Here is a 22,352-nt window from a genome sequence, read left to right on the forward strand (position 1 = left end):
ACCAGAGGGCGCACACTCTCCTACCCTGATGTAATCTCCAGGGATACAGGCATCCAGCAACAGGACCTCCGTAATGCCATGATGGACCGTGAAGTCTGGCGTAGCATGGTGAATTCCATGGTAATGATGATGATGATGTTTGAGGAAGGTAGTATCTAAAAGGTTTCAGCAGAGCAAGTCAGACAAATGGAAATTGGTTTCTGTTTTGGAAGTAAGTGCTTTAGATATGTAGTGATGAATTCTAGTGAGAACAAAGTTTAGATGGTAAATATTGTTTAAAACAACAAATATTGTTGGCCCTGCATCAGCTGAATGTGTGCAAATAAAGGGCAGGACAACAATACTAATAAAACTAAGTCTCTAAGCAAGACTGTCTTAATTAGTAGAAAGTTTAGGCATATATTCTTCACAGAAGAGTCATATGCGAACCTGACTTGAGAGCAGTAGCAGAGAGAAAGAGAGTGGGGAAGAACAGATAATCTTTGGGAAGTCAAGAAGAAAGATATTGAGCTTATGTAAACGAAAATTTTTTTGTATTACATGAATTAGGTGGTGGGTACATTAGATTTTATATATGTGTGTGGACGGTCACTTGATTAAATTTAGTGACTTGAGTGTAATAAAGCAGATGTGATGACTTGTTTTTCTTTAAATATGCTAATCGCTTTTGCTATTGATTTGGCTGGGTGGAACACATTTTCTTATTTCTTTTTCTATTTTATTTGTTAGATATGTTTGAATTTTACCTCTAGGTACACCATTCCAATTATGCTTCTGATCATGTTCTTGTTGTTGCCCATATATAGGCCCACAATTTCCATATCACAAATACTAGTAATTTAAATTAGTATTCCATATACATAATAATCAGTGGTAAAATCATCATCATCATCATCATCATCGTTTAGCGTCTGTTTTCCATGCTAGCATGGGTTGGACGGGTCAACTGGGGTCTGTGAAGCTGGAAGGCTTCGTCAGGCCCAGTCAGATCTGGCAGTGTTTCTACGGCTGGATGCCCTTCCTAACGCCAACCACTCCGCGAGTGTAGTAAAATATCTTAGCTAAAAGACAACCTAAACATAAGAAAAATTAAAATTCACAATGAGAGTGCTCTAACACATGCAACTGAATGCTAATCTATTCTAAAATATAAATGGGCGTTAACAACACACATAAATATTACTACAGCTCCAATCTGAAAACAAGATGTTTAAAACACAAGATCTGAACTTATGTAAAGATTAGAAGGCAGACAGAGTGAGGTAGAGCAAGGGAGAGCAATTCTAATTTGCTGTTTGTTGTTGAAGCCATACTTATGTTACAGCAATTTTCATTTTGGCTGTAAATGTTGATTTGAATAATGGAAGATAAATAAGCAAGCACAAGCCAAAGTAATTGAAGGAGAACATTAAGATGTAGTTACTGCTTACTATTAACATCATAACTAACATGGAATGGTGCCCTTTTATGTGCCACTGGCATGGAAGCCAGTTGGCTGCTCCGGCAACGATCACGCTCGGATGGTGCTCTCGGCACCCTACAAGCATGGGCACAAGTACCAGTAAGGTGACGCTGGTAATGATCACACTCAAATGGTGCCCTTTTATGTGTCACTGGCACGGAAGCCGGTTAGCTGCTCTGTCAACGGTCACCCTCGTATGGTGCTCTTTGCACCCCACTAGCACGGATGCCAGTCATCGAATTTGATTTTGATAGAAAATGAAATGTCCATGAAATTACTTGTATTGGGTTGGCCAAAAAGTCAGATATTTCAGTAGTAAAATTTTAGCTTATTTTCTACACTAGAATGACCAAGGTAGTTTTGCTTACAATAATTATTACAGCTGATTGTTTATCCTCTTAATAATCCCTCTTAATAGAAGGTTTATCAATTATCAATCAGATTAACTGAAACAAGCAAAAATATGTCCTTTGCTCAGAGGTATAACACAACGAAGTACTTATGTTTGAACTTGTGACCATGTGGACATAAGACCAGTCTTTTAATCTCCCTATTATTGTTGTGGTATGTAAGAAAACCATCTGAACGTGGCTGTTGCCAGTGCCGCCCTGACTGGCCTCGTGCCGGTGGAATGTAAAAAGCACCATCCAATCGTGGCCATTTGCCAGCCTCATCTGACACCTGTGCCGGTGGCACGTAAAAGCACCCACTATACTCACGGAGTGGTTGGCGTTAGGAAGGGCATCCAGCCGTAGAAACATTGCCAGATCAGACTGGGCCTGGTGCAGCCTTCTGTCTTCCCAGACCCCAGTTGAACCGTCCAACCCATGCTAGCATGGAAAGCGGACGCTAAATGATGATGATGATGATTAAATTTGAAACTATTCCATATTGTAATATGACTTTCTTTTACCGTTTTATGATAATAATTTTAGTATAAATGGAAAAATTCTTTATGTTTAGATAAAGCACAACAGGATGAATGGCAAGAGAAAAGACTGAGTCTACAATCTGTAATTCATTATGTTAATATCAGAGTCCTTGTTCATCATCATCATCGTTTAACGTCCGCTTTCCATGCCAGCATGGGTTGGACAATTTTGACTGAGGGCTGGCGAACCAGACGGCCGCACCAGGCTCCAGTCTTGATCTGGCAGAGTTTCTACAGCTGGATGCCCTTCCTAATGCCAACAACTCCGAGAGTGTAGTGGAAGCATTTTACGTGCCACCGGCACAAGGCCAGTCAGGCGGTGCTGGCAATGACCTCGCTCGAATCTTTTTACACATGCCACCGGCACAGGTGCCAGTAAGGCGACACTGGTAACGATCATGCTCGAATGGTGCCCTTTAAATGCCACTGGCACGGAAGCCGGTTAGCTGCTCTGTCAACGATCATGCTTGTATGGAGCTCTTTGCACCCCGCTAGCACAGATGCCAGTTGTCGAATTTGATTTTGATGGAAAATGAAATGTCCATGAAATCACTTGTATTGGGTTGGCCAAAAAGTCAGTTCGTTTTTTTTTAGGTGAAAATCAAAACAAAGTAAACAATTGTGAAAAATGTATTTAATCAATACAATAGTTACCATTTGCTTCTATAACCTTTCGCCACATGTTGGGTAGATCCTTAATCCCCTGTTCGAAGAATTTAGGTTCTTTATTAGCCAAAAAAGTTTCCAAGAAAGTTTTCACGTTTTCATCAGAATTAAAATTTTTTCCATTCAAAGAATTTTGCAGTGACCGAAACAGATGGAAATCTGATGGGACCAGATCTGGAGAGTACGGAGGGTGAGGCAAAACTTCCCACTCAAGCTGCAGCAACTTCTGCCGAGTAATCAAAGCAGTGTGTGGCCTTGCATTGTCATGGTGGAAAACAACGCCTTTGCGATTCACCAGTTCTGGCCATTTTTGATGAAGAGCCGTGTTTAATATATCCAGTTTTTCACAATAAACCTCTGAATTGATGGTTTTATTCAAGAGAAAAAGTTCAAAAAAGTTAACACCCTTCCAATCCCACCATATCGATAATAGAACTTTCTTTGGGTGAAGACCTGCTTTGGGTGTTCGTTTTGGAGAATCCCCTGCTTTTTTCCATGATCTTCGTTTCACATTATTGTAAACTACCCACTTTTCATCTCCAGTAACAATTCTTCTCAAAAAGGGTTCGTTGTTTTCCCTTTTCAGTAATGAATCACAAATGGAAACCCTCTGGACAAGATTTGCTTCTGTCAATTTATGGGGAACCCAAACATCAAGTTTAGAAACGTTGCCAAGTTTATGCAATTCATTTTCCACACTTGTTTTGGATATGTTAAGAATTTCTGCGATTTGTCTGGTCGTAAGACTGCAGTCTTGTTTGACTACAGCCCTCAGTTGGTCGATGTCAATTTCTTTTCGCCGGCCAGAGTGAGGTGCATCTCTTACTGAAAAATTCCCTGATCGAAATCGAGCAAACCATTTCTGGCACACCCGTTCTGAAACAGCATTCTCTCCATACACATTGCATAACTTTCGGTAAGTTTCTGTTACTTTCTTTCCTTTTCTGAAATAAAAAAGCATAAGATGCTGATAGTGCTCCGCCCGGTCTTCCATGTCTAGGCTCAAATGCAATCAAACAAGTTGCAATCTCTCTCCTTTGAGGTTTGTTACACATTGATGTAACCTTGGTCATTATACCGAATACAGTTTCTAAAGAAAAAGAATATCGGAACAGTGACTAGAAGACCGGACAGTTGATACTAAAAAAAGACCGAACAGACTTTTTGGCCAACCCAATACATTTTTTATGCCAAGAAATGCAAATAGAGAAGCAAAAGACCCAAGATATGGATTTTAGTTGCCAACTTTACAATGCAATTCCTCCATTCATAAGTCTCAATAAAATATTATTGCAACAAAACAGTGCACATAATTTATAATCTTTAAAGAGATTACCTGCATGGAAAAGCTTTCAAGTAAATATCCATAGGTCTAGGACCATTTGTATAGCGGCTGATTACAAGTGGAAGAATTATCTGGATTGGTATGAGAGGAATGGCAAATAATGCTAGCAGTTCTTTTGGAATACCTGCTTCAATCAGTTTCAATCCCGTCAAAGAATCACAAGCAGCAAAACCGATCTGAAAGAGAATGTTCAGGAAGACTTACAGGTGAAAATAGCCATTATATATATATATATATATATATATATATATATGTACTACATCATCATCATCATCATCACCATCATCATCATCATCACTACCACCACCATCATCATCATCATCGATTAACGTCCATTTTCCATGCTGGCATGGGTTGGATGGTTTGACTGGGAGACTGGCAAGTCAGGAGGGTTGCACCTGGCTCCAATTTGATCTGGCAAGGTTTCTACAGCTGGATGCCCTTCCCAATGCAACGATAAGGTGTGCACTTGAGAACCTTTAAATAAAGTACTAATTAGTAACTGAAGGCACAAACCAAGTGCTAAGGGTTGGGTTGCATAAGCAAGAAAATACTTAATCGCAAGTGAATACTATGCACTTAATATAAGCAATGGATATACAGTTACTCCTATGAAATCTTTGGTAGACAGAAGGGGACAACTGAACATAGCTATTCAATTTTTCAATCACTAGGGATTTTTCAGATGGTCTCCAAGAATTAGACAGTTTATGTTACTTAGGTGACAATGATAAAAGCAGGAAGAGGTTCTAATGTACGTACAGAGCTTATAGTAAAAACGAAACAGAGGTTAAAGAAGTTTCTATATCTATTAGCCATAAACATTTTCCCAAAGACCAAGGAACTGAAGCATATGCTAGAAATATGAAAAGCATTGGGTGTGAACAATGAGTTGAGAATGGAATGAGCTTTAGACAAACAGCAAAAAACTGAGGTAAGAAAGTAGCTGGGAATTAAAAACATCTGTTATATAAAAGAAAGGGATCAAAACTGATAAGTACATGTATTTACAAAGGGTCTCTACCTGTAGGATGAGAAAGTACTCAGAACCTGTTATAAGAAGTGGAAGTCGGATAAATGGATGTCAGGTGCCACTGAATGTCTCTTACAAGTCAGAAAAGGATGTGTGCCAGCATAGAATATCAATGGTAAATAGAAGAATGAAGAAAAGTATTATTTACCTTTGAAGTAAGGAATATTAAGCTAAGTGAAAAGACAGCTGGCAACTGAATTACTTTTATCAGCACTTTGTAAGTAGCAACGATGCCAAGATTCATTGAATCAGTCTCAGGTTTCTCTCTTTTAAGCACAAGTATCAAAGAAGTGGTCACCCAAAATATAATACCACAAATGAAAAGAAATCCTAAAAAACAAAAACAAGTAGGCTTAAGTTTGAAGGTATAGAGATTTTCAAGGAATAGATTAAGTAAATTAAACATTTTACAAGGCGTAGGAGTGGCTGTGTGGTAAGTAGCTTGTTTACCAACCACATGGTTCTGGGTTCAGTCCCACTGCGTGGCACCTTGGGCAAGTGTCTTCTACTATAGCCTCAGGCCGACCAAAGCCTTGTGAGTGGATTTGGTAGATGGAAACTGAAAGAAGCCCGTCGTATATATGTATATATATATGTATGTGTGTCTGCGTTTGTCCCCCCAACATTGCTTGACAACCAATGCTGGTGAGTTTATGTCCCCGTAACTTAGCAGTTCGGCAAAAGAGACCGATAGAATAAGTACTAGGCTTACGAAGAATAAGTCCTGGGGTCGATTTGCCCAACTAAAGGCGGTGCTCCAGCATGGCCACAGTCACATGACTGAAACAAGTAAAAAGTAAAAGTAAAGTATTTTACTTAAATTATATTCAATTGAAGTCTTTCATAAAATATCCAGTCAGAAAGCTATGTACAAGCACCCATGTGGTGCCATGTAAAGGCACCCAGCACATAGTGGTTAGTGTTAGGAAGGACATCTAGCCATAGAAATCATGCTAAATTGGACTGGAGCCTGGTGCAGCACTCCAACTTGCCAAACCTGGTCACACATTCCAACCCATGCCAGCATAGACAACAGACATTAAATGATGATTAAAACATAGAAAAAAAATACTGTACTCACACCCAAACACTATCTTTCCTTTATATATGTATATATATATGTATGTGTTAAATAAAATGTGACAACAAAGCCAAGGCTGTGTGGAATTTTCAGGACATTTATAAAGAGAAAGTTAGTCTTACAGCTGTTTCTGGGATATTAGGGATATCCCTTCATCAGAGACAATGTGAAATGGTTAAACAGAGGGAAATATAAGAGTTCAATGTAAAGGTGTTGTTTTGGAAAAGGATGGAAATAAGATGTATAGAGGGAAATAAGAGAATAAGTAAAAATAAAAATGTATGTATAGTTGCAGTTCCATTATCCAAAGAAAGCGATGTGTAGAAATGCTTCTTGTCCATGATATGTAAATTCCAATAGGAGTTCATATTTTGCTTTGGCAAATTAAAAGTGCTGTTCAGTCAAAGGGGTCTTGTGGTGTGAATGAAATTTTGAGAATGTAGTGGTAGTATTAAGTAGATAGAGAGAAGAGAATAGATATGTATGTTAAAAAGAGGGGAATGGTCAAAAGGAATAGGTGAGGAAAGAAAGAAAGAAGGAAAGAAAAGGAGAGAATGAAAACAGTGTTAGATGGTGGTCATGATATAATGAAGGGGATGGGAAAGGAGTAGGGGAGGGATATATATATATATATATATATATACATGGTATATATATATATTATATATATATATATAGGAGATAATGGTGCCATTGAGACCCAAAGGTGTCAGGTAATGCTGAATGAGTGCTATAGACAGACCATAGTTAAGTTCCAGATTCGGTAATATTGCAAATAAAGGGTTCAACGTTGGTTCTATGTCAGCGTGTGTATATAAGAATTTTTTGCATAATAAGATAAAAAACCAAGGCTGTATAGATATTAGAGCTTTTATAGATAGGTCTTACAGCTGTTTCTAGGATATTAATAATATCCTTTCATCGGAGACGGTGTGAGAGGAAAAATTAAGTCATAGTTAGTTTTGATGTGATACAAGTAGAGAGTGAGGTGGAGAAAAGAAAATAGATGTAAGATATGTATGGGTATTGAATTTGTAAATCCGTTTTATAGGCATAGTGGTATATATGCAATATTCCAACATCCTTTGAGTAAAATCCAAAAGTCCAACAGAGTTTAATATGAGTCCTTAGAGTTTTTAAGCAATGCAAGATTCTGTTAAACTTGGTCATTCCCAGTAGGGAATTTATATAGAGTGTAGCAGAGTCAAGGTTTGTATTTAAACTGACCTAGAAATAGGGAGTTTATTAGTATGGTTAAATTGAAAACAGGAAGAGAGAAATGAAATAAAGAGGGGAAAAAAAAATAAAGAGAAAGAAGAGGAGAGAAAGAAAGAATGAAAGAGAAAGGAGAAGATTAGTAAAAATAACAAAATAATAAAAAAAATAAAGAATAAAGAATAAAAACCCTGAAGGGAATAAAGAAAAAAGAAAAGAAGAAAAATTAAGATATAAGTCAGTCAGTGGTCAGTGGAGAAAGTAGGAGTAGGGATAGAGAGAGAAAGGTATTATAGTGTAAAAGATAGAGGAAAGTGGGGTTAAGAGGTAGAGGAAAGACCAATGTGTAGTAGTAGCTTCTAATTGTGAGGGAAATATATGAATTCCGGAGATGTACTTGCATAGCAAGTGATTTGATCTGAGATCGTGTGCTGAAATGAAAACAATTGCAGCATGGAAGGTGTTTGTAAGCCATTTAAGAAACACACAAAACCCGTTAGATTCACTTCAACATCTAAGTTTAATTTGTCAAAATATTTTCGTCGCTAAAATCCACGATCTGTTCACTGACAAAGTCCGTGAGAGATGCAGCACGGACTTTGTCAGTGAACAGGTCGCGGATTTTAGCGACGAAAATATTTTGACAAATTAAACTTAGATGTTGAAGTGAATCGAACGGCTTTTGTGTTTCTTAAATATATGAAGAATTAAGGAAATTGCAGTGTTAATTAGTCTGAGAGACTATAGATGTGAAGATGTATATACATGTATATATCAGATAAGACACAAAGATAAGTTACAAATACAATAATTATTCACATGCGTATGCCCTCAAACACGCTCACTTATACGCTCATCTGCATGTATCATTGCCCCTGCATATGCAGGTATATATACCTTGCATGTGTACATATGTTTACATATACCCACATGCATGCATACACTCACTCATACATATATACGCGCGCATGGGTGTGTGTGCGTATATATGAATACGAATATAATCAGATAGTTGCATATGTGAGAAACTAGATAGGGATTATGAGTTAGAGTGTAAATTTATAGGTTATTGGGATTACCTAAGAATTATTGCGGAAATGTACTGTATGGTCATTCTGGCATTTGGATTTGTGATAGAATTTAAATGTGTTATGAAAGCGGTGGTTGCATGTGCTTAGTGCCTCATTATGTTTATTAAGCAGTGTTGGAGAGTTGTGCTTTAATATTTGGAGTGCCTCCTTCAGGCAAAGCTTGCAGATTGAGCGTTGATCTTGGTAGGGAAGTCCTGAGTCTAGTATGGACCATGATAGAGCATAGGGTATATTTGCATTTTTGTGATGATGTATGTGGTTGGCGAGTGTTGTAGATTTACTATGTTTATCGTATCTAAAAGAGTGGAGATGAGTGGCATATCGTTGCTTGAAATTTTTTGTTGATCCTATGTATATGGCTGTAGAGTTGTGTAATCGGTTAAGGAACGTGCATTTGTAGATTACATTATATCTTCTGCAATGGGTTTGTAGCAGGCAGGTGGTTCCAGGAATTTAGGTGAATTTTGAGGACCGTGTTCAGTAACTGAGGAGGTAGTGTCATTAGATGAGGGGTTATAGAAGGGGATGAAAATTTCTATATTATTATTATTATTATTATTATTATCATCATTACTAACATTATCATTACTACCACTGCCACTACTACTATTGTTACTGTTACTTCTGCTATTTGTCAGGGCATTAGAGATTGTACCATGGAAAAAAAGTTTATAACAACAAATAACAGTTGCAGTTGTATACATAAATGAGAGCTGAGCTTTGATCTTTTGATGGACAGAAATGAAGAGGAAGCAATTACAGAGTTGTTCTCTTGAATTACTATACTGAAGATAACCTTCCAATGATGCAATGAATAACAAAACATTGTTATAAAAAATTGTAAAATAGGAAAAATAAGGACTCACCTGCCAAAGTAATAATTCCTTCTGATGAAGGAACAGAACGAAGGTACTTATTGCAAAATGTTGGAGATTCTAAAGCTAGAAATAGTACATTTCCAAGAAAATATCCAGCTGTTTGTCCAACCGAATTACAAGTACTTGCCCAGCCAACATTGCCCCTAGACAATGAAAAATTAACGAGAAGAATTATCAGTTGATATTAGCATTGTAAAACATTACGATATAAATATTAGCATTGCATAAGCAAGGATGCAGGAGTTGCAGTTCATAAACCACATGCAGTTTAAACTGCTACTTTTGTTGTCTAACTGTATATCAACTAAAAGTAAAATCTTGTTCTAATTAATAAAATTAAAAACATCAAACTGAAAAGAAAAATGAGTCTTGGGAATACTCTTTTACTTTTTTACTTGTTTTTCAGTCATTTGACTGTGGCCATGCTGGAGCACCGCCTTTAGTCGAGCAAATCGATCCCGGGACTTATTCTTTGTAAGCCCAGTACTTATTCTATCGGTCTCTTTTGCCGAACCGCTAAGTGACGGGGATGTAAACACACCATCATCAGTTGTCAAGCAATGCTAGAGGGACAAACACAGACACACAAACATACATATATATATATATACATATATACGACGGGCTTCTTTTCAGTTTCCGGTTACCAAATCCACTCACAAGGCATTGGTTGGCCCGAGGCCATAGCAGAAGACACTTGCCCAAGATGCCACACAGTGGGACTGAACCCGGAACCATGTTGTTGGTAAGCAAGCTACTTACCACACAGCCACTCCTGCGCCTATGTGTATAAATATTTATCTGCGTAAAAACAAAATGTGAAGAAAACAAAACAATTTGAATATAAAAGGAAATGGAACTTACTTAGATAGCATAGTCAGTGCCCAGCCATCCACAGCAATATCTTGTGTTGCAGCCAAAAAGTTAAGAATGAAGAAGCTAAAAGTCAAAAAATATATACTTGGAGGTGTGCTTTTGTCACCAAGATAGTCTGTTATATGGTAGGAGAGAAAGATCATAAAAATACTAATGAGATACTGAGAAGGAACAAGCCAAGATTTACGCCTGCCCAGTGATGAAATGAAAATAGAATCAACAATGGGTGCCCAAAACAGTTTTAAACTAAACGGCCAATAAACAAAACTGAACAAGGCTTGATCTCGGTAACTAACTTGGCGACTCTGAAGTAACATTGGTATGCTACCTGCTAATCCTAAAGGAACACCTTGAAGAACATAAAGAAAAAATAGAATTAATATACTATTGATATCTTTTCTCCAGCTGGAATGTTTAGAGTTTTTCTGAGTAAGTGTGTCTTGGGAAACCATTTTATATTTATTATTCTTTTGGTTAAATTCTTCTGTTGAAATGTTCAATGGTCTCTGATGCTTTTTTTCTCGAACTGACATTGCCGATCTTTCTGAAAATTCTTTAACATCAGATAAACTTCTTGTGTTATAATATTGGCGGATCTGCAAGAATAGAAGAAAACCAAGAATTAAGTGTTTAATGATAATTATTTTATAATTTAAAATGTGGTTAAAATTATGCAAAAGATGAATTATAAATTTTCCAAGTATTTCATTTTCATTTAATGATAATTATCATGAAATGAAAATGAAATAAGAGGAAAATTTATAATTTACAATTAAATAATTTTATTTATCAAGGGAAGGCAGCAAATGAGGTAAAAAAAGAAAATAATTGTTTCTAGTTTAGTCATAAAACCAGCAATTTTGTGACGGCAACAAGTTGATTACCTTAATCACAGTATTTGAGGAGTACTTTATTTTACCAATAATACAGAGAGAGCGAGAGAGAGAGAGAGAGAGAGAGAGAGAGAGAGAGAGAGAGAGAGAGGGAGAGAGAGAGAGGGAGAGAGAGAGAGAGAGAAACGAAGTTAATTTTAACAGGATTTGAACTCAGAACATAAACAGCTGGAACAAATAGTGTAAGGCATTTTATCTGACATTCTAAAGATTCTGCCAATCCACTACCCTTGATAAAATGAAATTAATATTGATCATCGTCCAGTGGTTTTATAATAACTGCAATAACCCACTGTTTCACATGCTATTTTTGGTACTTTCTAGTTAGTTTCTTGATGATGATGATGATGATGCAGTACCACCACCATTGCTTGTGATGTCCCTTTCTGGCAATGTAAACATCGGGGAGTAACTTTGTTCAAAACTTTCTTCTCCTTTGGAAACGAATACGTCACATGTGCGATTCAAACATGCATCGCGCATGTGCGAATCTATTCATTTGCATACGCGCAAGTCATTATGGGATCGACTACTTACGACTAGCTAGCATGGATGCACGTGTGCGCGCACCGGGACCACTGTTCGCGAGTAGTACCTTCACTTTTTCCGGAATTTTTCTTTTTTTTTTTTTAGCGAAATACTTAGAAAAATAAGAAGATTACGATTCTGAAAAAAAAATTTGTTTGTAAAATTTCAATTTTTCAACAAGTAAAAAAAAAAAGAATATATAGGATTCGCTCTGTGGTAAGTAGCTTGCTTACCAACCACATGGTTCCGGGTTCAATCCCACTGCGTAGCACCTTGGGCAAGTGTCTTCTGCTATAGCCTCCAGCCGACCAAAGCTTTGTGAGTGAATTTGGTAGACGGAAACTGAAAGAAGCCCGTCGTATTTACATGTGTATGTAAATATGTGTGTGTCTGTGTTTGTCCCCCCCCCCCAACATCGCTTGACAACCGATGCGGGTGTGTTTACGTCCCCGTAACTTAGCGGTTCGGCAATAAAGACTGATAGAATAAGTACTAGGCTTACAAAGAATAGGTTCGAAAAATATTTAATTTGTGTGAAATTTTTTTATTTAATTTGTATCACGCATGCGCGAATCTATTCATTTGCATACGCGCAAGTCGTTGTAGGATCGACTGCGCGCACCAGGACCACAGTTCGCTAGAAGTACCAAAGTGAAAAGTGGAGGGAACGGGAGGCGGGGGTTGAAATTTGAAAATGCGATTTTTGAAATTATTTTTTTCAGAATCGGATCCTCCATAATCAAAAACGTTAAAAAAAAAATCAATATATATCCATTTTACCCGAAGTTATGACGGAAAATCGGATCTTGTGAATTTTCCGAAATTTTCCTCCCCACCCCCAGGGTCGTCAGCGCACTATTTTTTTTCATTTTTGTCTTCCACACACTTGTTTGTACCCCACCCCCAGACTGTTTTTTTTTTTGTCCAAAATGTGTTGCCCGATACTGTAAATTCATACAGATAAATGGGCCAGCTGTAGAAACTTACAGCAACTTGGCTATATTCGCCGAACGGTTAACCATTCACAGAACTTCGTTGACCCTGAAACCGGCGTTTGCGCAAACCACAGAGGCCTACTGGTCCCGATTCGAAAGATGGTTGAAGTTATGTCACTGGATCATCGGGCGATATGAAATGATCCCGCGTCGACGAATTTATATATCGAGGAATACTCTTTACTCTTTTACTTGTTTCAGTCATTTGACTGTGGCCATGCTAGAGCACTGCCTTTAGTCGAGCAAATCGACCCCAGGACTTATTCTTTGTATCCCTAGTACCTATACTATCGGTCGCTTTTGCCGAGCCGCTAAGTCACGGGGACGTAAACACACCAACATCGGTTGTCAAGCGATGTTGGGGGGACAAACACAAACATATACACACATACATATATACGACGGGCTTCTTTCAGTTTCCGTCTACCAAATCCACTCACAAGGCTTTTGTCGGCCCGAGGCTAAAGTAGAAGAAACTCGCCCAAGGTTCCACGCAGTGGGGCTGAACCCGGAACCATGTGGTTGATAAGCAAGCTACTTACCACACAGCCACTCATACGCCTATGGATTTACGGCGAAGAAAAATTTCCAGAATTTCTATATATTTCTCAAACACATTTCCGAAGTTTATCGCCCCTAAATTCCACCGGCGCACTTGGCGGAGGTTTCAGTTGTAAAAAGAAAAAAGAAAAAAAAAAAGGCGAACACTTTAATTACACTTTGTCACGTTGTATCTAAGTGTGTGTGAAGCCATATGTTTGATTAAATAAAGCTGGTAAAAAATGAATATCTTTAAAATAAGTGCAACTTACCTTCTTAATAAATCCAGTAGTTACTTCAGAAACTAGTGTTTCAGTGTTACAAAACACGTTCTTATTAAATGTTTTTTAAGTAGCATTGTTATGATAAATAAAATAACTTTCAGCAATGTTGTTATTATCAAATTATTCGCAATAACTTCATCGCACCTTTACCTGGGAAACTTTATTTTATGCTGTCGGAAAAATTATGAAAATTACCTACGATTCTCGTTTCTAGATCATATTTATTAATAATATATTCATTTCGCGAAATATAAGGTATAACTTATTTAAAAATCATTAAAGGTAAAATTGGAATATTTCCCTTGGTGTGGAGAGTAGCAGTATCGCTATGACCACGGCGGGGCGTGATTCTATATTTGCTTTGCCAGGTAAAATTATTGACTCTGCTGTGTCAGTCAAACACACACAGCCAGAAAATAGTCCAGGGTACTACTAGCGAACAGAGGTCCCGGTGCGCGCACTCGCGTACTCGCGCATCCGCGCCAGCTAGTCGTGACTAGTCGATCCTTACTTTGTGTTTTTGCGTTATTTACTTTGTGTAAAAAAATTATTTATTTTGTGTTTTATTTACTTTGCTACATAGTTGTTGTAGGATCGACTAGTCACGACTAGTTTGCGCGTGTGCGCGCACCGGGACCATTATTCGCCAGTAGTAGCCTAGGTACTGCTAGCAAACAATGGTCCCGGTGCGCGGACTCGCGTAGTCGCGCATCCGCGCTAGCTAGTCGTGACTAGTCGATCCTACAACGACTATGTAGCAAAGTAAATAAAACACAAAATAAATAATTTTTTTACACAAAGTAAATAACACAAAAACACGAAGTAAGGATCGACTAGTCATGACTAGCTGGCGCGAGTGCGCGCACCGGGACCACTGTTCTATAGTAGTAGTACCCAATACAGGAATATAAAGATGCCTGAAATTTTTATGAAACAGCATATTGATGGCACCTGTCCTAATCATAATTACAGTTACTTATTCGTTAACAGGGCGATGTTTCGTTTTAACTCGAAATAATGTAAACATTGAATTCGGTGACCACATGTTGACTTGTCAATTGTCAGTTGGCAAGAAGAGAAAGCTAATGGCTTGTGCGTGTGTGCTTGTTCCTGTGTGTGTGTGTGTGTGTGTGTGTGTGTGCTTATTCTTGTTTGTGTGCATGGTTGTTCTGTGTATGTGTGTGTCTGTTCTGTTTTTTTTTTTTTGTATTTATATGTTGTGGAATGTAGAAATAACACACAGAGGGGATCTTTTCGGTTTGAACGGCAGTTTTTTCTAGCGGTGTCATATGAAATTGTCACCCATAATTATGATCCTAGTATCGATCTATTGCATTTCAATCTGTTTTAGGGTTAGGGTTAGAGTTAGGGGTGGGGAAGGGTATCTTTATTTTCTTCAGAAATGTAAATAAACCCAATCTGTTTCTTAAATGAGGGACATATTCATACGGCACAGAATGGTTTTTTTTTTTTTACCTCAATAGACGTCAGTGATTGGTTGAAATTGCAGAAATTGAAGAAAAAACAACAACAAATATTTTACAAACTATAGAATTTTCTCAATAAAGCCAAGAGAAAAAGATGTTTTATAAACACATTCTACTAGTATACGAAGTTTAAAATTTTTTAGTTACCTAGAAATTATGTTAAAAACTGCCGTTCAAACCGAAAAGATCCCAAACATGCACAGACACACACACACAAACAAGAATAAGCTTTCTCTTAACCAACTAACAATTGACAAGACAACATGTGGTCTCGGAAATCATCGAATTCAATGTTTACATTATTACGAATTAAAACGAAAGATCGCCCTGTTAACAGTTTTTAAAGGAAATATTACAACTGGTCAAAATTCTGCGGAATTCTGCTTTACGCAAGGATATTGGCAACCCCGCCCTCCCCATAATTTCTTTAGGTTAATATTTAACATTATCCCTTCCTTATTGTTTTGGAATTTTCAGGAAAATTGCGAATTTGTGTTCTACACGGGAAATCATACGACTCTGGAAAAAAAAAATGTGTGATTTAAGAGGTATTTAGCTGTTATTTTTAGCACATCTCACAGGTAATTTTTCAGTTTAGTTTTATAAAACATCTTTTTCTCTTGGCTTTATTGAGAAAATTCTATAGTTTGTAAGATATTTATTCTTTTTTTCTTCAATTTCTGCAATTTCAACCAATCACTGACGGCCATTGAGGTAAACAACATTCTATGCCGTATGAATATGTCCCTCGTTTAAGAAACAGATTGGGTTTATTTACATTTGTGAAGAAAAAAAGACACCCTTCCCCCACCCCTAACCCTAACCCTAACCCTAAAACAGATTGAAATGCAATAGATCGATACTAGGGTCATAATTATGGGTGAAAATTTCATATGACACCGCTAGAAAAAAACTGTCGTTAAAACCGAAAAGATCCTAAAGTTTTAATCTAAAATATACTCTCTTTCATTTTCTACAATGCTCTTCCATCTATCTGGTAAATTTGCAAGGCCCCTCTTCCAAAATTCACTTGTCTGTGACAATAAATATTCCTCCAGTACCTTTCTGACTTGTTTACAGAATTCATATATTCTCCATCCAAATGATTTTGAATACTGCGGAATAAGTGATAATCAGATGGGGTAATGTGCGGCGAATATGGTGGGTGGGGCATCGTTTCCCATTCAAACTGCTCCAGCCTTTGGAATGCCATCCTTGCTGTATGTAGCCAAGCATTACCATGATGGAAGACCTTTCATCTTGAAACCAAAGATGGTCGTTTTTCTTCAGTGCTGACTTGAACGACTGGTTGAATGACCAAATCCAAGCTTCTCTGCTAGTTCCTCAACAGTTACGATGGGATTTCATTCCACCAGGGTTTGCTGGATGTCCTTGTTGAGCTCTACAGATCTTCCAGGATGAGACACATTTTCATGGCAGTAGTTTCCAGCTCAAAATTTTTGGAATCGCTGTTGACACTAGCTTATGCTTATTGTGCAATCCCCATCATCATCATCATCATCATCATCATCATCATCATTTAACATCCGTTTTCCATGCTAGCATGGGTTGGACGGTTCGACCGGGGTAAGTCAGGAGGCTGCACCAGGCTCTAGTCTGATTTGGCAGTGTTTCTACAGCTGGATGCTCTTCCTAACGCCAACCACTCCATATACTTCGTTAACATTCCTCAAACTTTCCGTTGTGTTGTTGCCCTTATTGAACTCATAAAGTAAAGTAAGTTGAATATGTTCCTTTGTCACTTCCATTATAACTTTGAAAACATAACTGTTAAAATCGAACTGCACTCTTCAAAACTGCACTAAGAATTAGTACAAGGTAAAATTACTACCCGCTTTTATAGCAAGTTGATGCAGGTAGTTTATCCCGTCCCCCTCCAACATTTAGTTCATGCAGTTGATAAAATCTGCATTATTTATGAGATGACCCAATATACATTAAAACAAAAAGTTAAATTGGATCTTTTCGGTTTGAACGGCAGTTTTTTCTAGCGGTGTCATATGAAATTGTCACCCATAATTATGACCCTAGTATTGATCTATTGCATTTCAATCTGTTTTAGGGTTAGGGTTAGAGGTTAGATGTAAATAAACCCAATCTGTTTCTTAAACGAGGGACATATACGCACAGAATGTTTTTTTTTACCTCAATGGACGTCATTGATTGGTTGAAATTGCAGAAATTGAAGGAAAAGAACAACAAATATCTTATAAACTATAGAATTTTGTCAATAAAGCCAAGAGAAAAAAATGTTTTATAAACACATTCTACCAGTATACGAAGTCTAAAATTTTTTAGTTACCTAGAAATTATGTTAAAAACTGCCGTTCAAACCGAAAAGATCCGATAAATTCTCCTCTCAGAGTTACCAATGGTTTCGTATCCACAAAAGCCACAGCCTTCCATACGAAAATGTTACTGGAGAAAATGATAGACCTTTTAAGGCGCACGAGGTGGAAGGCGTTTTTCTATGATCAAAGCATACCATCCGCCAAGGCCAACACGTACAGTATCAAGTCTAGGAAATTCCCACCTAGAATCAAGGAACTTGTGAGGCCTTTGAAGTGGACCTACTAGGCATAATATCCAGATTGAAGTTCTTCAAGTTCTTTTCTCCTTTCCAAAACAAACTCCAGAAAGATATACAAAAAATAAGAAACTCTATCAAGTCCTTTATCTTGGATAAGACTAAGAACTTATACATGATAGACTCATATATTTACGGTAGGCTTTTAAATAATTCTATTACACAAAAATACGGACGCGTTTCCTTACACACTTATAAATAACATTAACTGTGAAGCTAAACTGATAGCAATTAGCCTAGGTATAGCAGACAGAGTAGAGATCTTGGCCAAGAAAAATACCTTTATCACTTTAAAGGATCACAAGCTGAATTTTGCCTCTAGTCCCAAATGCCGACTGATCAACCCGGCCAAGTCCGAGATTGGCTAGGCAAGTAAGTATATACTAAGGAAGATTAATGATGACATAAGGAGGAACACAAGCCTCCCTCTATGGCACAGCTTTAATGAGGTGACCTCATGTTTTATTGCCAACCACAGGAGAGGCTGGGCGAGGCTTACACAGCGTGACATAGTTGACTTTTATCCATTAGTTTCAAAGGAGTTGTCAATGAGGGCACTTTCCTTTTTTAAGGGTTTCGTAGATATTAGTGGTAGTGATCTTAGCGTTATCATGCATGCTAGGAAGACGGTGCTGTTCAACAAAGAATTGGTGTGAGTCAAGCAATCTGACTCTGAGGCCTCCTTCGATGTGACTATGAGAGCCTATGACAAAGTCGATGTCTGTGATCTTATCGGACTGTACATCCTGGACATCTTAGGGAAGAGGTTTCCTTCAGTCCTCTTCAGTCTCAACAGAGATGACGCCCCAGCCATCTCTAGAGGAGCCAACGGGCACACACTAGATAGACTTAGAAAGGACCTGATTAGTGCCTTTGGCTCAATGACACTCAAGATCACGATTGGGACTTATCTCGCTACAGTAGATTTCCTGGATGTTAATTTAGATTTGGTGCATACAGGCCCTATCACAAGCCAAATGAGAAACTGTCCTATATTAGCACAGCCTCCTGCCACCCCCTATAGTTTTCAAGAACCTAGTGAAGGGTGTAAAAATGAGGATCTTGAATCTATCCTCTAGCCAAGATATCTTCAACACTGCTGCTCCCTACTACAACGAGGCACCTGTACCAAGTGGGTTTAAGGACTGCATTTCCTACATGCCAGGCCCTAGCACCTGGGAAAGGAAGTGCCACAGAAACATCGTTTGTTTTGCTCCACTCTTCTTGTTCAACATCAAGACTTGTGTGGGAAGGATTTTCCTTGAATTAATAGATAAACATTTCACACGCATAGATACAGGCAATTATTTAACAGGCACAACCTAAGAGTCTCCTTTAGTTTTTCACCTAACATAAAAAGTATTTTAACAAGCACCTACAATACACAGGAGGAGGCAGGTTGCTCTTGCAGGGTATACAATAACTGTCCAGTAGGAGGCGAAAGGAGTCATCTATGAAGCTATTGTGACACCTAGACCTGCTATCCTCATTACTAGCAATGTACCATCCAACATCAATAATATTAGACTAGCACTATGACCCGGCGTTGCCGAGTCTAGTGCTAGTCAAGCATATTTGGTCATTCATGAAAATCCCGCTCTCTTGTCATTCACTTAGTCTAACTCGTCAATCATTCCCTGCATTTCTCAAATCAAAAAAGAGTGCGCGTTTGAAAGCCAAAGAGGTGTGATACATAACAAAGGGAGATAAATGCAGAATTTTAAAGAGTTATTTCCCTTGCTATGGTTTACTATCTTTAGAGTAAACTGCTGGAGTTACGTCCTTTGTATTAAAGACTTTTGTTACCTGAAACATAAGGGGTCGATTTATCAATTTTTTTTAATGGCTTTCAGGGGTAACTGGGGAAATGAAAAGATCTTCACAACCACACTTGGACGGTTTTGAATGACCATAGAAAGTGCGAGCCCTCTAACCGAAAAATTGTCGATTTGTATAAAGGATACACACACAGACAGACATTTTGCTGTTTATATATAGAGAGATTGACCTGGTCTCACACTATTACATCGCCACAGCCAGATATGCCGACCAGTCTGAGACCAGTGACACAGAGGAGGTAACCGACAAGGGGATAAACATAGAGGGGACAAACAAGGACAGACAAAGGGATTAAGTCGATTACCTACTTGCCAGCTGAACAATGCCACCGGCAGGAAAACAATCCTCGCATTCTAAAGCTGTTTAGTGGCGGAAATGAGTGTCGGTAGCGTGCGAACAATTCTTGGCATCGATGAGAATTTTGTGGGTAGTTTTATCTGTGGGGCTTTCATGTCGAAGACTGGACAACATCTAGGATTCCTTGGTATGGCAGTGATTTAGTTAGGGTAGGGGCATTACCTGTTCAAAAACAGGGCTCTGTATGCACGAAAGCGTCACGAGCCAAACAGGTTTGAGATGCGTGCGGAGCGACGAAATCGTACTGCAAGCTAACGTTCAATGTCAGTGAATTACCGCTCTGTGGGTTTGTATCGAACAGCTGTTGATGCGGGTAGGACGAATCTGGCTAACAGCTGGGTCTATAGCGAAAAATGAGTGCCCACCATTCTTTGGTAGGGGAGAGGTGCACAGCATTCTCTTACTGGAGACTACGGAAAAAGAAGCTATGTGGTGAAATCTTCTGAAACTGAAAGGCTCGAAGACAGGAGTTTTTTCTCTCTGGTCAAGCAATCATCAACTTTCTTAAGTATTAATTGATAATGAAAGTGAAAGTAGAGGGAAGTGTTGTCTTTTAATGTGTTTAACGAAAGATGAGTGACAGAGGCGAGACTGATAAAGCTGACAGGGAGCTACACTCAGTATTCTTTCCCAAGTAAGAAGAAAGAAACAAAAAAAAAAAAGGGGGTATACTTGATGCCTTAAGTATGGCAGAATAATAACCCAGGTTCTGCGTGGAGTCCCCGCCCCCACTCCGAATTATCCGGGGAGAACTAACTCGTTATTGGGGAATTTTCTTTGGTTAAAATTAAGTGGAAATTTTATTTTTATATCTTTTGTCATATCTTTTTTTAAAAATTTATATTGTTTATTAGAAGGTGGCGCGCTGGTAGAATTGGTATCAAACTGGACAAAATGCTTAGCGGCATTTCGTCCGTCCTTACGTTCTGGGTTCAAATTCCGACAAGGCCGAATTCACCTTTCATCTTTTCGGGGCCGATGAAATAATTTGCCAGTCAAATACTGGGGTCGATATAATCGACTGGCCCCTTCCTCCAAATTTCAGGCCTTATGCCTATAATAGAAAGGATTATTATTATTGTTGTTGTTGTAGTAGATTGACAGAATCGGGTGAAAATCGGGCGAATTGCTTTACGTTGTTTAGTTACGTCGCTTTATTTCAAGTTGTCAGTGAGGTCAGGGAGGTCAGGGAGGTAGTTTTTCGTCTCTATGAAATCGATAAGATAAAGTATCGTCCATGAAGTAATAAGGTCGATGGTTTTAATCGGCTTTTTTCCTCCTCGAGAAACAACAACAACAACAACAACAACAGCAACAACAACAACGACAACAACACTGATAATAATGATTACTTCTATTTGTCCCAGAGGCATCAGATGAGGAGGGCAGTACGAGGGGCAGTTTACAGTTTGTATGGTGGTTTACATAAAAGATGAGGTTAAGAGAAGCAGAGGGAAAAGGAGATTCAAGCGAAAAAAGTATACAAGGCCAATCAAGGAACCTCATAGATTCAGGATCACTCTGACCACCAAGGACAAAAGTTCTCGCCCATTTGTTGTTCTCCAATGTATGAGTGCATGCGTAGGGTAGACCCATTTACCCTAACCATCTTTGCCACAGTCACCCACATTTCCAGAAATTATCGGTGGGAGAGTACCTCCATCTCTAACTTCTCTTCTCTTTCAAAGTGGAACTTGAAAACGTCGATGAATCATTGGCCGAAGAGGGAAGTGGTTGTCCTCAATTCTTTTGCTCTCGGCTATAATGCAACCTGTTTCGTCATTACCCCTAGACTGCCCTGCCCTGCCCTGCCTGGTCCTGCCCTGCCTGGTCCTGCCCTGCCTGGTCCTGCCCTGCCTGGTCCTGCCCTGCCTGGTCCTGCCCTGTCCTGTCCTGCCCGGCCCTACGTGGTTTGGAAGCAAGCTTCTTATCACACAGCTACACCTGCTCCTTCGTATTATATTGTATCATCGCATCGTCCCGATACCGTCCCTGTTCGTTTTGTAAACCCTTAAGGGTTAATGAAAAAAATCGTTGTCGTCGTCGTCGTCATCATCATCATCATCATCATCATCAACATCCTGATCACCACCACCACCACCATCATCATCATCTCATCATCATCATCATCATCATTATCGTCGTCGTCGCCGTCGTCGTCATCATCCTCATCATCATCACCACCACCACTACCACTACTATCATCATAATCATCATCATCAACAACATCACCATTATCATCC

The 22,352-nt window shown here is 38.6% G+C and overlaps 1 protein-coding gene across 1 annotated transcript in view; it reads right to left on the reverse strand.

Annotated features, from left to right (window-relative positions):
• The window catches only part of LOC115220824 (acetyl-coenzyme A transporter 1-like), a 28,496-nt gene extending 14,513 nt beyond the window's left edge, over positions 1-13,983 (reverse strand). Inside the window, exons 1-5 of the mRNA XM_029790998.2 lie at positions 13,807-13,983; positions 10,567-11,174; positions 9,691-9,845; positions 5,586-5,767; positions 4,396-4,580 (exon numbers count right to left, since the gene is read on the reverse strand). Of these exons, the coding sequence (XP_029646858.1) occupies positions 4,396-4,580; positions 5,586-5,767; positions 9,691-9,845; positions 10,567-11,111 (1,067 nt within the window). The 5' untranslated portion in view covers positions 11,112-11,174; positions 13,807-13,983. The remainder of the gene's footprint in view (positions 1-4,395; positions 4,581-5,585; positions 5,768-9,690; positions 9,846-10,566; positions 11,175-13,806) is intronic.
• Positions 13,984-22,352: the final 8,369 nt, after the last annotated feature.

The sequence above is a fragment of the Octopus sinensis genome, linkage group LG17 (assembly GCF_006345805.1).
Source record: "Octopus sinensis linkage group LG17, ASM634580v1, whole genome shotgun sequence".
NCBI lineage: Eukaryota > Metazoa > Mollusca > Cephalopoda > Octopoda > Octopodidae > Octopus > Octopus sinensis.